The 12,550-nt window shown below is 33.2% G+C and overlaps 3 protein-coding genes across 6 annotated transcripts; all 3 read right to left on the bottom strand.

The window, feature by feature from the left end:
- Positions 1 to 2,617: 2,617 nt before the first annotated feature.
- On the bottom strand, positions 2,618 to 5,088 carry LOC107010795 (ATP-dependent DNA helicase PIF1-like). Its single transcript, XM_027915096.1, has 4 exons — positions 4,890 to 5,088; positions 3,354 to 4,803; positions 2,827 to 3,275; positions 2,618 to 2,727 (listed from the first exon to the last, which is right to left on the bottom strand). The coding sequence occupies exons 1-4, from the start codon at positions 5,038 to 5,040 to the stop codon at positions 2,693 to 2,695; spliced, it is 2,085 nt and encodes a 694-aa protein (XP_027770897.1). The 5' UTR covers positions 5,041 to 5,088; the 3' UTR covers positions 2,618 to 2,692.
- Positions 5,089 to 5,162: 74 nt separating this feature from the next.
- On the bottom strand, positions 5,163 to 8,326 carry LOC114075987. Its single transcript, XM_027914167.1, has 5 exons — positions 8,259 to 8,326; positions 8,057 to 8,165; positions 7,861 to 7,983; positions 6,584 to 7,731; positions 5,163 to 6,373 (listed from the first exon to the last, which is right to left on the bottom strand). The coding sequence occupies exons 4-5, from the start codon at positions 7,308 to 7,310 to the stop codon at positions 5,163 to 5,165; spliced, it is 1,938 nt and encodes a 645-aa protein (XP_027769968.1). The 5' UTR covers positions 7,311 to 7,731; positions 7,861 to 7,983; positions 8,057 to 8,165; positions 8,259 to 8,326.
- Positions 8,327 to 8,356: 30 nt separating this feature from the next.
- Positions 8,357 to 12,278, bottom strand: LOC107009622 (replication protein A 70 kDa DNA-binding subunit D-like). 4 transcript variants are annotated; one of them, XM_027914477.1, is made up of 11 exons: positions 12,142 to 12,278; positions 11,121 to 11,152; positions 10,717 to 10,913; positions 10,366 to 10,630; positions 10,206 to 10,290; positions 9,996 to 10,120; positions 9,829 to 9,910; positions 9,622 to 9,739; positions 9,382 to 9,539; positions 9,127 to 9,247; positions 8,357 to 9,033 (listed from the first exon to the last, which is right to left on the bottom strand). In XM_027914477.1, exons 3-11 carry the CDS (start codon positions 10,885 to 10,887, stop codon positions 8,500 to 8,502), a joined length of 1,659 nt encoding a protein of 552 aa, XP_027770278.1. In that variant the 5' UTR covers positions 10,888 to 10,913; positions 11,121 to 11,152; positions 12,142 to 12,278; the 3' UTR covers positions 8,357 to 8,499. The 4 variants fall into 4 exon arrangements, with proteins under 4 accessions (XP_027770278.1, XP_027770276.1, XP_015064456.2 ...); XM_027914475.1 differs by having other exon boundaries at positions 11,121 to 11,149; XM_015208970.2 differs by having other exon boundaries at positions 10,717 to 11,149.
- Between the last annotated feature and the right edge of the window lie 272 nt (positions 12,279 to 12,550).

Genomic DNA, 12,550 nt, shown 5'->3' with positions numbered 1-12,550 from the left:
ATTAATTTCTCCCAAGATAAAACGGATTAAACCTGTTAAAGAAATAGCGGTACCTCAAACTTCTTTAACTTCAACGAACTTAAGAACAACAACAAGTCACACAGACTCAGTCGATCGACACTTTGATTTTATTTGAGAGAAAAATAAATGCAGAGAAGGAAAATTAATTTTCAGTGTTTATTAAAAAAAATCGAAAATTGACTTCCTTTTATAGCCATTTTCAGCAAGGAACGTGTCTGTTCAGTGAAAATCTGTTCAGACCCATTTTATCCAGAAAGTTGTGTCTTTCTTTTAAAAAAAATAAAAACTTTTCGGAAAATTGTGTCTACTAGGAAATAACGACTTTTTGGAAAGTAACGACTTTTCAGAAAAAGTAACAAATTTTCGGAATGTTAACGTTACCTGAAATTTATAAGAGATAATTTTAACAGGGTTTATTTGATTTAACAAAAACTGATTAAATAAATTTTGTCCAAAAAATTTATCAATCAATCACATCATTTGCCAAATCCAAATCCAAATCCGAAGCCGAGCGAGCGACGACGACGACGACGCGAGGGGGCATCTTCTTCTTAGCTCTTTAAGAAGTAATGGAAGTGTTTCCTTCTATAAGGACAAGAATTTCCCTTTCTTTTGACGATATGGTAGAAATGACTTTTCATTTGCACTTTGCAAACGACTTTTCATTTTCCCTCCAAACTAGTTCCCTCACTTTTCATGTTCTCTCTTTTCTTTTCCCATTCACACTTGATAAATCCCAACAGTAATTACAATGAAGAAGAGGTGTACTAGCTTATTCAGGTAGCTCTACTTTGCACACAAAGTATGCCTACGGAACTTCCAATGATGTCAGAAGTTGTAAGAATTCTTGAAGGTAATGGCCTTGCTGAGAGGTGGGAGGACATGGTTGCATATGAATGATAGTAAATATTTTCTTCAATAAAAGAAAGATTAGCAAATGACTGTTCTAATAGCGATTTGAAGTTTCTTTTTTTTTTAATGGTTGAAGTGAATGATATTTTTTCAATTTAGTTTGTAAAACTAATAGTACATTTTATAATATATTCTTTTGTTTTGAAATATTTTGTTATTTCTTAATGCTAATAAGCCTCTTTTAGGTTTGACTATGATGCACATGTTAATTAGTAATTAAAATTTAATATAGAATTTTTCTAAAAGGTTACATGTTCATAAACTATAGGGGTTAGAACTCCTGTTATTCTTAATGTAAAATTCATGATTTGTGGGGGTTTTTGACTCCAAAAGTTCACAAATTGTTGGTATTTTGACTCTTAGAACTTGAAATGCAGTTTTTTGACATACATTTTTGGGGTTAAAACCCCTACCAATGAACCCCTACAAATGGTACAAGGGGTTTGTCAAAAACTCCCGCTACTTAATTGTGACACACCTATTTGTAGGGGTTGTCCGGACTGCCCCAACACTATATTGTGGGGGATACTGACTACCACTACATGTAATTTTAACCCCACTATTTAAGCGTTTTTTGTAGTGTAAGTCTTGTTTTCTAATTTAGAGGAAAGCTTTCATTCTACAGTTAGTTTTGGTGATTTCTCTACCGTAGATGCAATGGGGAGAGGTGATAATAAAATTAAAGCAAAGAATGATTTTGAAGAAATAATATCTAATGTGCTATATGTTCCTGCTTTAACAATTAACTTCTTGTGTGTTGGAAAACTGCAAGAAAAGGGATATTTTATTCTCAATTGGAAAGGTGTTTGTGAGATTTATAGTCCTACTAGAGCAGCTATTGCCATTGTGAAAATGAATTCAAAAAGATTATTTCCCTTTAATATTGAGAGTATTCAATCTTGTTTAAAAACAAAAGCAAAATATTCTTCTTAGTCGTGGCATTTTAGATATGATGATTTGGGTTTTAGTGGATTAAAAACTCTCGAACAATTCAAAAAGGTCTCAATTGTATCATACTAATCAGTCGAGTTCAGTCACACCTATAGGTCCACTAATTCAAAGTCATCGCCTCACTTAGATCGTCGGGTTTGAGCTTCTTCGACCTCTATTCATGACACTCCTCCCTTACCTTGGGCTTCAGTAGGTTTCCTATGCTAGTAAATCATATCTTTTGCTTCACCTTGTTACTATTTGGAGAATGGAGGTGATCTCTCTCTATCTGCAGTCAGTCATTTCTACCGGCTCCGGCTAACTTCCTTTCGGAAGGAAAGCAAATCCCATCGATTGAGTTGTTGATGGAATAAGGGTAGCTTTCAAACCTAAAATAGATCATACTAACACATTACACACATATAAATATACTAGTCAGGTACACGTGCGTTGCACGTGTGAGCCATGGTAAGTAATATCATTCTATGTGAATTTTTTTCTTGTAAATCTGTGTTTTAATGATTGGGTGAATTGTTATTGATGTAGTAGAAGCGTACATTGTGTTTATTATTCTTTTGATGATTACATGAGGTATTAGTGATGTTGTATATTGAAAAAGATTTGATGCATTTAATAATAATCAGTAACAATAACATGCAGTTAATAAGAAGTGTTTAAACAGAAGTACGAAAGTATGGTTATTTGTTAATAATACTAATATTTAAACATTATAATAGAATATAATGTTAACAAAGCTGATAATAGTAATGAAAGGAATATTTTGAAAATGACCCTAACGCATTGTAGAGTGTGGGTGTTGAAGAATCCATTATGCTTGTATAGGTTTACTTGTATCTTCTAAACCTGTGATTTCAAGCAATGTAATGTTGTTAGTACATAGTATATGTAAATATTTAATTATATGTGTTAGAATGACCATATATGTATATGAGATTATCGTACCTAAAACTTCCTTATAGACGATGTTCTTTGTGTACGTTCCTTTTTGACATTTGGGTTGCTCTGTTAGGACAAGTACTTTTGTTGTGGACATAGATATCCCTCTTGATAGCGCCACGTACAATTGACCATGTGAGAAAACATGTTGGGGCAAATACAAACCAACATTGTGAATTGTTTGACCTTGAGCTTTATTTATAGTCATTGCAAAACAAAGGCGTATGGGGAATTGCTTTCGAATGAATTTAAATGGATATCCTTCATTTTCTGGTGGTGATAGTTGTATTCTTGGAAGAAACACATGTTTTGTTGCAGAATGACCACTTGATATTTCTGCATGCAGGACATTTTGAGAGAAACCTCGACATATCATTCGTGTGCCGTTGCATAAGCCACTTGAAGGGTCCAAATTCCTTAGCAACATGATAGGTGCATTTTCCTTCAATTCTAACCTGCATTAAATAACATATGTGAAAATCTATCCTTTTTTTTTCCGCCTCTTGTAAGTTGTAATGTATTATGTTCAATACCTATGTGGTGGGAGACCATTTGGTGTTAAAGTATTTAGATATTCTTCTTGGTAATAGTTGTTGGTGTCATCTTCTGCTGAGTCAAAGCTATTGAATATCTTGCTTTCACCTGGGAATTGAGATATTAACTTGTTGTTAATTTTATCCACATGGTCATTTCTGCTTGCTAAAATAGCTCTTTCAGTGACATATTTTGTTGTTGCAGCATTTTCTTGCAGGTTTTGAAATATCTCTTTTATTATGGATTCTTCTGGAATTTCATCCTTGGAATGTTTGATTGTTAATTGTTCTGGGAGGAGGATTAAATTTTCTCTTATTGTTGGTTCATCACCGTTACCCACTCGAAGTAAGAACTCACTAAATGTTGGATCTGTTCTTGCTCTCATATTTCTAGTAAATTGAATCTTCTCCATCAAAGGCCAGAGATATGATTTGACCAAGCTTGCATTTACAATTTCTGCTCGAGTTGATTTTGGAACTACTGGTAACACCTGCCGAAAATCTCCTCCAAAAACCATGACTTTTCCGCCGAATGGTTTATCGATGTCCATTATGTCTCTGAAGCTCCTATCGACTGTTTCTATTGTTTGTCGTTTGGCCATTGGTGCTTCATCCCATATAATCACTTTTGCTTTTCTAATCAATTTGGCAACACCACTTTGCTTTGACATGTTTGTCATAGTTGATTCACTTGTTTGAAGAGGGATCTCAAACCTTGAGTGTGCTGTACGTCCTCCTGGTAAGATTGAAGCAGCTACACCACTGGTTGCTGTTGCCAAACCTATCATACCTCTTGATCTAACATTAGCAAGTAATGCACGATATAGGTATGTTTTTCCAGTTCCCCCGGGTCCATCCACAAAGAATATTGCAGTTGTTCCAGCATTGATTGTTTGCATTATTTTTGTAAAAGCATGATGTTGTTCTGGATTTAATTGTGACTGTGCATCAATATCTTCTGGTGGTATTTGCACGGACATTTCTTCATTTATTTCTCTACATTCTGATGAACCAACTTCGAGGAAATTGTGATCTAGTTGAGGAATGTCATATATGTCTATGCTTTTGCCCATACTCTGCAAGCAATTATTAATACTATTCAGAGTAGACTGTAGTATAGTATTGTGTGAGTTGCCATATAGCCTGCTGAAGTCCTCTGACATATCCTCATAATAAGTATCCCAGAGTTTTCTAATATCCGTTGGGTTACAATGAACCAAAATTGTAGCAAACAAACTTCTAAGAGCGAATGGCATTTTGAAAACAACAGCCTCTCTCATACATTCTGATATACTGTTGTCAGACTCAAGTAACCCTCTTTCTTTGGCTGCTTCTTTGAAGGTTTGACATTGCTTGCCATTGACCGTGAGTAGGTCGTTGAATGACAATGGTCCCCTTACATGGTTTAGTAACAACCGCTCATAATATCTTTCCCCTTCTCGAGGATTAGCTGTGCAATATAATCAATATGTACTAATTAGTAAGTTTAAAAATTATGAATGTGTATGATTTTATAGCTTACTACATTCAGCTTACCGATTGCAATGCGACCAATTACAGATCTTGTTTTCCTTTTTGTCCAAGTCTTTACCTTTGAATTCCAAACATAATACTTTGGAAATTCTCTATAAAGATATGTTTTTGCTTCAGAGTCAATTGAGCACATTCTGAAATATTCGGTCAACATTGTTTGCTTGACACCATCCCAGGCGATGAGATTTTTTAAATTTTGATTTTTCCAGTAAAACACTGTGATTTTGTTTTGAGTTAGTATTTGATAATTTAATTATTTTTTTAAGTAAATGTGTATTATAATGCATTAATATGTGTACCTGAATGTTTTTCTGGCAAATGTAGTTGAAGGTTGATGACTGCAGGTTGCATTTCAGTCAAGTTGAATTCATATATTCTCCATAGTGCTTCAGGCGGTGAGACCCATCGCGCATCTTGAAATGTTTGTATTTCGTCAATAACATTTTCACCATCATCAGACTGAACATAAACTGCACACCGATCATGTCCTTTATATATATACTTGTATAGATACTTTATTGCTTTGACTCCTGAGCAAACCTCAACATTAATGTGACAATTGTATCTTGTAAGCAGATAAGGGCTATAAGGTACTACCCATTGATTTGTCATATGCATTCCACGAACAATCTCTATTCTTCCATCCATTCTTCTTTTATAAATTGGATATCCATCCTTTGCTTGGATTGATTTGTTGTTGTATGGCCTTGGATAATGATATTTACACTGTCCATTTTGCATGCATGTGTTTGTTGGACGTTTGTTTCCACATGGACCATGCATCATATGTTTGAGCACTAATTTATGCAATATAGGATACTCATATTTATCTGGAATCTCTGCTGAGATAAACCTATCGTACTGATCTCCTGATTTGATCTTGTGTCCTTCTTTTAATATGAGAAGTAGGTGTATGTGTGGTAGTCCTCGTTTTTGAAATTCTACCACGAATACATGAGCAACAACAATTCCAAATATTTCTTTCTTGAAAATTTGTTCTTTTAGATCCTGCAACTTAGCTCTGAATACTCTTGTTACCAAGTCAGGTCTATCTTGAGGAGTTTGTCCGGGGCGCAATTCTTGTTGGATTTCAATCCAGTCAGGATTGCACGTCATTGTTATAAACAGATCTGGTCTACCAAAATGCTGTACCAAAGCCATTGCATCCATATAGCGTTTTTTCATATCTCGTGGCCCCCCAATAAAAGATGATGGAAGTAGTATTCTTTGCCCAATTCTGTCTCCCCTGCATTCTCCCGAGCTGACACTATCAACAATACCTTGATAAACCTCTCTTCTAAAATTTGATTGTTCCTTTCTGAAATATTCTAGCCTTGTGGTTTCCAATTTTATGTACATGTCAACCACAAATTGTTGTAGTAATCTTCCACATAGTAGTAATACTGACCTCTCTGTTTCTCGTAGTTGTAGCTTATAACAATAGTACTCTCTGCAAGAAACATTTCCCTTTGTCTCACGGCGGACTTCTACAAGTGAAAGGAATCATATTAACACTATTTTTATTTTATGTTGGTTATCATATTGGTATAGTAGAAAAATGTATTTTCTTATAATTGTATTTTGTACGCCTTTGGTAGTATTCTTTTATATAGTATATGTGTTTTTTATCAATTGCTAACTTGTGAAGAACATGACTATATTTTTGCTATAAGAGGCCGTAATGTAATATATTTTACCTTGATCCTCGTTGGCTAATATTGCATCAGCTGATATGAATGTTGGAATATCATTGAGTATAGGTGGTGAGTGAGCACTTCTTCTGTGAGGCAGTCTTTTGCTCTGTTTTCTTATTCCTTGATGCCATCCACCTTCACCTCTTGGGAATAACAAAGGATATTGAAGAGGGTCATAACAACCAAAATAGTGTTTTACTCTATGTTTGTACCCTGAGTGCTCATGAACAATTATTTCTCGATCAAAAGGTATATTTGGATTGTTTCCATCGATCCAAATTGCTGCTACTTGACTTACCGAGGGTCTGTTGTACACTCGTTGATCCAAAGAGGCATTTGCAGCAATACGAAGTTGTAAATTGTGGAAACTTGTTTGGTTTTTTAATTGGCAAAATATTTGTGCATATGGGTTACTCTCCATTACCTGTTTGATTTTTGTTGCAATATGGTCTGAAAGAATTCCTTCATTCACCTTCGATAGCCTGTTCGTCAATTCGTTGTCTGTATCAAAGAAGTATAGTTGGAAGTAACATGGATTGTTATCACGTGGTAGCAACGATGGTAGATCATGATAAATTTGACCTTGTGCCCTGAATGTGTATACTCCTTTTTTTGCAGATGCTAGTTCCTTATCCAGGTTAACACCAAAAGATGTAAAAGCAAAGATACTATTATATGCACGAATATTTTTGCGAAACTCTACCGCGTCTGGAGTAGATGCCACAAACATTTCATATAGTTCTGTTGGTGCTTCAGTGTTTGCCAATTTGATATATCCGCTTGCACAACAGAATGCTGGAGGTTCATGTTCCAATCTTTTTGCAGCACAATAAATACATTCTGGGACGGCTTTCAGCACGTGCAGATATGATAAAGATAAGTTATAAGCAACAATTCCTATATATAGAAATATTTTTAGAGATATGTTAGAAATGTAATTTGATATTATTGAACGTTCAAGTTATGTAAGATATGAATAGGGTTTTCCGATGTACCTCTAACTTCAGACTCTTGAGATAATGCTCTAAATAGCCAATTGATTTTACGCTGCTTTTTCAAACGTGGATGTTCATCTTCGACATGTGATATTGTTTGGGTTGTTAATATATACTTATCCACTCTTTGCAATGCGCTTTGCAATTGACTTTTCTCTATAAAGGGAACATTTTTTGGTACATTTACACAAATGATGTAATATTTTTGTATGTGTATGAGAATATGTTTGCATTGTACTAAGTACTCATGTATGTTGGATTTTACATGATTATGTAAGTTCTTACCTGTGTTGGTTGAACTTTTTTTTATATTGTTGTCATGCTGATGAGTTTTACTGGTAGAAGGAATGTTTTTTCCTTTATCACCTGCTTGATTTGGCATGAAAGGAGTGGTTATAGTTGTATCACCTGTGAAGTGAAGTGAATAGAAGGGTTAAATTTAATTTTGAATTGTGATAAGTACTTAACATATTAGATTTACCTTGATGTTGGTTGTGTGTCATTGTTGATTTGATGGTGATAAAATTTGGATTGTTGGTGTGACACTTCTCTTATCTCTTCCTATTTAGTATATGTAATTTAGCATTGATCTAAAACATAACAAAATCATTAATGGCAATTGTAGTCACATATTTGACATATATAGGAAAAAACATCTATTATAAGGTAGGATGTATGCAAACCTTTTTTTATGTATGAGGATATACATTGCAGCAGAAGATTGTTGTTGATCTGTTTTGAAGTAATAAATTGCATATATTGAATGTTTAGTGAAACAGTTAACAAAATTCATGGATATAGGAAAGTAAGCTAAAAATAAAAGCGATGTTAGGTGAAGTTGCTTGGTGAAAAAATGTAAGTTATTTTTAAATATTAGGGAGATAATAAGCATTGGTAGATAAAAATAAGGAAACTTTAAATCAATTATATATTATTTTTTTCCTCTTTGATCTTCTTTTCCATCGGATAGGGCATGATGTTTTTTCCTTTAACCTTCCTGGTCCTTTTTCTTTGTAGTTGAATTAGTGGGGCTTCGTCGTCACTTTCATCTAGTACAATATGTTTTTCTACCTCATGTATCCTCAATTTCTGTGGATTATCATCTGCAATGACTTGCTTAATGTTGTTAGTCCTCTTGCATGTATTTTTTTTGTGTGGATTTTCAATGTCAGTTTCAACTGCTGCAATATCTTTTTCAATATGAGGTATGCCTGCAACTATTCCTTTCATTTTTTCATCATCACTTAGTATCTTCGTCCTCTTGCTTCTTTGTTTTGTAATTGGAATTTTAACCTTGGTTTGATCTGGTGGTAATTTTTTGGAAACCTCATGTATCTCCATAGCTATCACATTCATGTTTGTGTCAACATCTGGGAATTTACGATCAATCTTAACAAGTATACTGAATTCTTTCCCTTTACTCAATACCATCTTGCGATAGTATGGTGATTGTTCTTTCTGTGGAATATGAAAACGTATATATTAGCCTTACAATTGAAATAGGGTAAAGTTATTTATACAGGCCAATATTTCATAGAGTAAGTGATTTACCTTTTCAGATGTAGAGAGAACATACTCTTTTACGTTACAACCAAAATAGTATTTTGCAGCATCAAACATTGTAATGCTTAGAAATTGATCCTCAGCAGTGACATCAATCTTTAACCGATATCTAAATTAAATTGGATGTTTTAATCAGTGTGGTGCTAATTATTTGATAGCGACATAGTAAGCTCATTAGTTAATAATTTTTTTTCATGCATCTGGAGTAAGCAATATTTGTTCTTGGTTGTTTGTGTAGTTTACCTCGCCTCATAATCAACATCTTCAGCTCTACAGTAGGTACAAGTTGCAACACTATTTATAACAGTAACTCGCTTGTAGCATTTGTTGCAACCAGGATACCATGGGTCGGTGTTACTGTCAATGTCAGTAACCGTAGCATTGAACTTATAGTACATGTCCTATACGTAAATTCAGTAAATCACGTAATTACATTTGTAATATATAATTGGAGTAAAAGATGAGTGTTGTATAGGAAAGTACCTTCACAATGGCAAGTGAACCATTTAAAATATTACTAATTTTCACTTGACGGGCAGTTTGCATCAGTCTGCTTGGCATTAGACTTATGTCAATCTTTTCTGCCTTCATGTTGTCATTCCTGAAATTTTTAAGAAATGAATAAAAAATATTAATGATGTAGCATGTGGGTAGCCTCTAAATAAGTGTGATGAAACATGTATTACTTACCATTTTTGGAGATTGTTCGCTTTTTCAAATTGTGGATTTATAAGCAAACTACTAACAGGAGTTGTGGAAAGGACAAAATCCCCTATTTCAACAGGAGTAATTAATTCAGTGATACTTTTATGTACTTTGAAAATTGACTCAAATATATCAAGTGTGGAGATGTATACCTTGATAAATTGATGATTTTACATCACAAAAGGCAAGAACTGGTTTTTCACTTTCAAGGCTTTGTAACATTTGACCTTCGATTTCAGCAAAGTCTCCCCATAAAGTCATGACTTTTCGATCATACCTATACAAGTAACAAATTTTTTTTATGATAAATGTTTATTAACGTGAAATATTTATATGTAGGATGCATAAAAAGTATATGTTACCTTTCGTTTGTAACGATTACTTCGCGTCTAATGCTTCGTCCTTCTCCAGTTAGTGCTTTTACTGTGAGTAAAATACACACCACATCTATACAAAATAATGTGTTAAAAACCCTATTTTCTTAATGTATGGAACAAACAATAAACATTTTGTGAAATTTACCAAACAAACTTCCATTAGTGATTTTTTCAGCTTCATCAAATGTAATAAATCCATTTGAAAATTGATCAGTCTTAAAATGACTTTTGTCCTCAACGACCTCGGTGTTGTTCATAAATGCTAGTTCGAGCTCCTTATGTACGGATAAGAAGTTTGGTTTAGGTCGATTTAATTTTCCATTTATAATGTAGTAACTTTGATTAAGTTGAAAAGACTTATTCCATGCATGAACATCTTTGTTGAAAAGAGTGGTTTGTATTTTTGTACCCTGTGGTTAGGAGCATTATTATTAGAATTCCAAAAGAAGTTAACATATTAAATAATGTATATAACAAAATATTAAAATAGAGTTACCTCTTCATCGACTAATATCAGTTGCCAACGAATACCTTCACCATTTGTATTTTTATACTCTTTTGTTAAACTCCGACGAATGACTAAGACTTTAATAACCCATTCTGTTGCATATTTCTTCAACTTGCTAATTGGTAGGCACTGGTTCTCGAGCTCTTCTAGACTTGTCATTGTATTGTTGTAGTATCTAGGATGTACTAATACAATATATATTTGTGACGTAAATGCTATTTGTTTTTATATAATTAGTGTTCTTTTGGTCTAATAATAAAGATGATCAAGAATGTAATATTCACAAAACATAAACTATTTTTCTTTTTAAAATTTTAAAGCGAGCAACTTCAACTAACAATAGTATAAATATCACATTAATTGAAGCAAGTTTGAGGGTGGAGAAATAATACCTATTCTTGCGTTTCCAATAGCAACAAACCTGCTAACAGTATTAGAACATGAACAATTTTATCGTTATTTCAAGTCTTCCCGATATATTGGCAAAGGTAAATTTCAGTCTAAGGTGGTTTATATTCTTTTGCAGATACACAAATATTGTTGTAAAATATTCCTATATTCTCATAAAAGTAATTAATACATACATTAGTTTTTCTTTGCCAACAATACTTTGCTTTCTGACAAAACAATGCTTCTCTCAAAATGAAGTAAACAAATAATGATTTCTCCTACATGTTCAACTCAAAAAAAAAGATACAAGTTTCTTTAAGTTATACACATTTATAACACCTATATATCAATCATCAAATATTTCTACAGTTAATGGTTTTTTCATCAACAACATATTCTTATTTGCATTCATCTGGTAACACTTCATTTCACCCCTTACATTGTATAGAAGTAGAAAATTATAAAAAGCAGAATACACTGACTATGAATCTTGATATTCGTCCTGCTTAGCGCGATTGTTGGTGAGGTTTTTGACTTGCTTTTCTTGTTTTTGCAGAAGTTTAATGAAGGAAGGAGATGTATTCGATGACTCATCCTAGGGCTTTATCAGTAACATTTTTACTAACAGAAGATAACAAAATTAACAGTAACATCGGCAGGCAATTGCACATAGTTATTCAGAGGCGTATATAATGTAGAAACAGCTTCAACATAACCAGCACTTTTTATGCAAGTGAAAGAATCAATTAGGTTTTAACAAATACTAAAATCTCATCCCATAAATGATAAGTTGCATTGCATACAAAGGTGAGAATATTAAGTTTGAACCGATCAAGTTTAGACCCTTCATCGACCATTGTATTTACTAAATATGGAAGACAAAAAAAAATTTAAGCAAAGAATCCACAAACGTGAAGCAGTATAAAAAGAATGTCCCTAATCTTATCCAGTAAAAATTCTGAAATATGCAAGTCATATAACAAATCAATAATCTTGCAACCAAATCTAAGAAAGACAGCTTACTGTTTTATATGCTGAGTAGTAGAGGAATTCACGGACTGTCAATGTTCCAATAAGAGTAGTTTCTCTGTCAACAAATCCCTGCAGGCAAAAAGAGAAATAATTTAATGGACAATAACATGTGATTTGAGACATTTATACAGATGATGAGATTAGCTGAAAAGGTTTTGAAAGAAGATGATGAAACTTCATAACAGTCAGAAGAGAAGTGGAGCAGATGACCGTTTCAGAATAATTAAATTAGGGCTGTTAGGATATTAAATTTATAATAATCAATATTAATAGATTTAACTAATATAGGGTTAATAGGTTTAACTAATATATTTAATAAATTAATATATAAATAATATTGTAGGGTTAAAATGGTAAATCAACTTTGGGGTTAAGAGGTTCATGCTTATAATAATATATG

Source organism: Solanum pennellii, chromosome 2 (assembly GCF_001406875.1).
Source record: "Solanum pennellii chromosome 2, SPENNV200".
Taxonomy (NCBI): domain Eukaryota; kingdom Viridiplantae; phylum Streptophyta; class Magnoliopsida; order Solanales; family Solanaceae; genus Solanum; species Solanum pennellii.
Note: the sequence above shows the minus strand (reverse complement) of the source record. Positions and strands in the feature narration are given on the sequence as shown.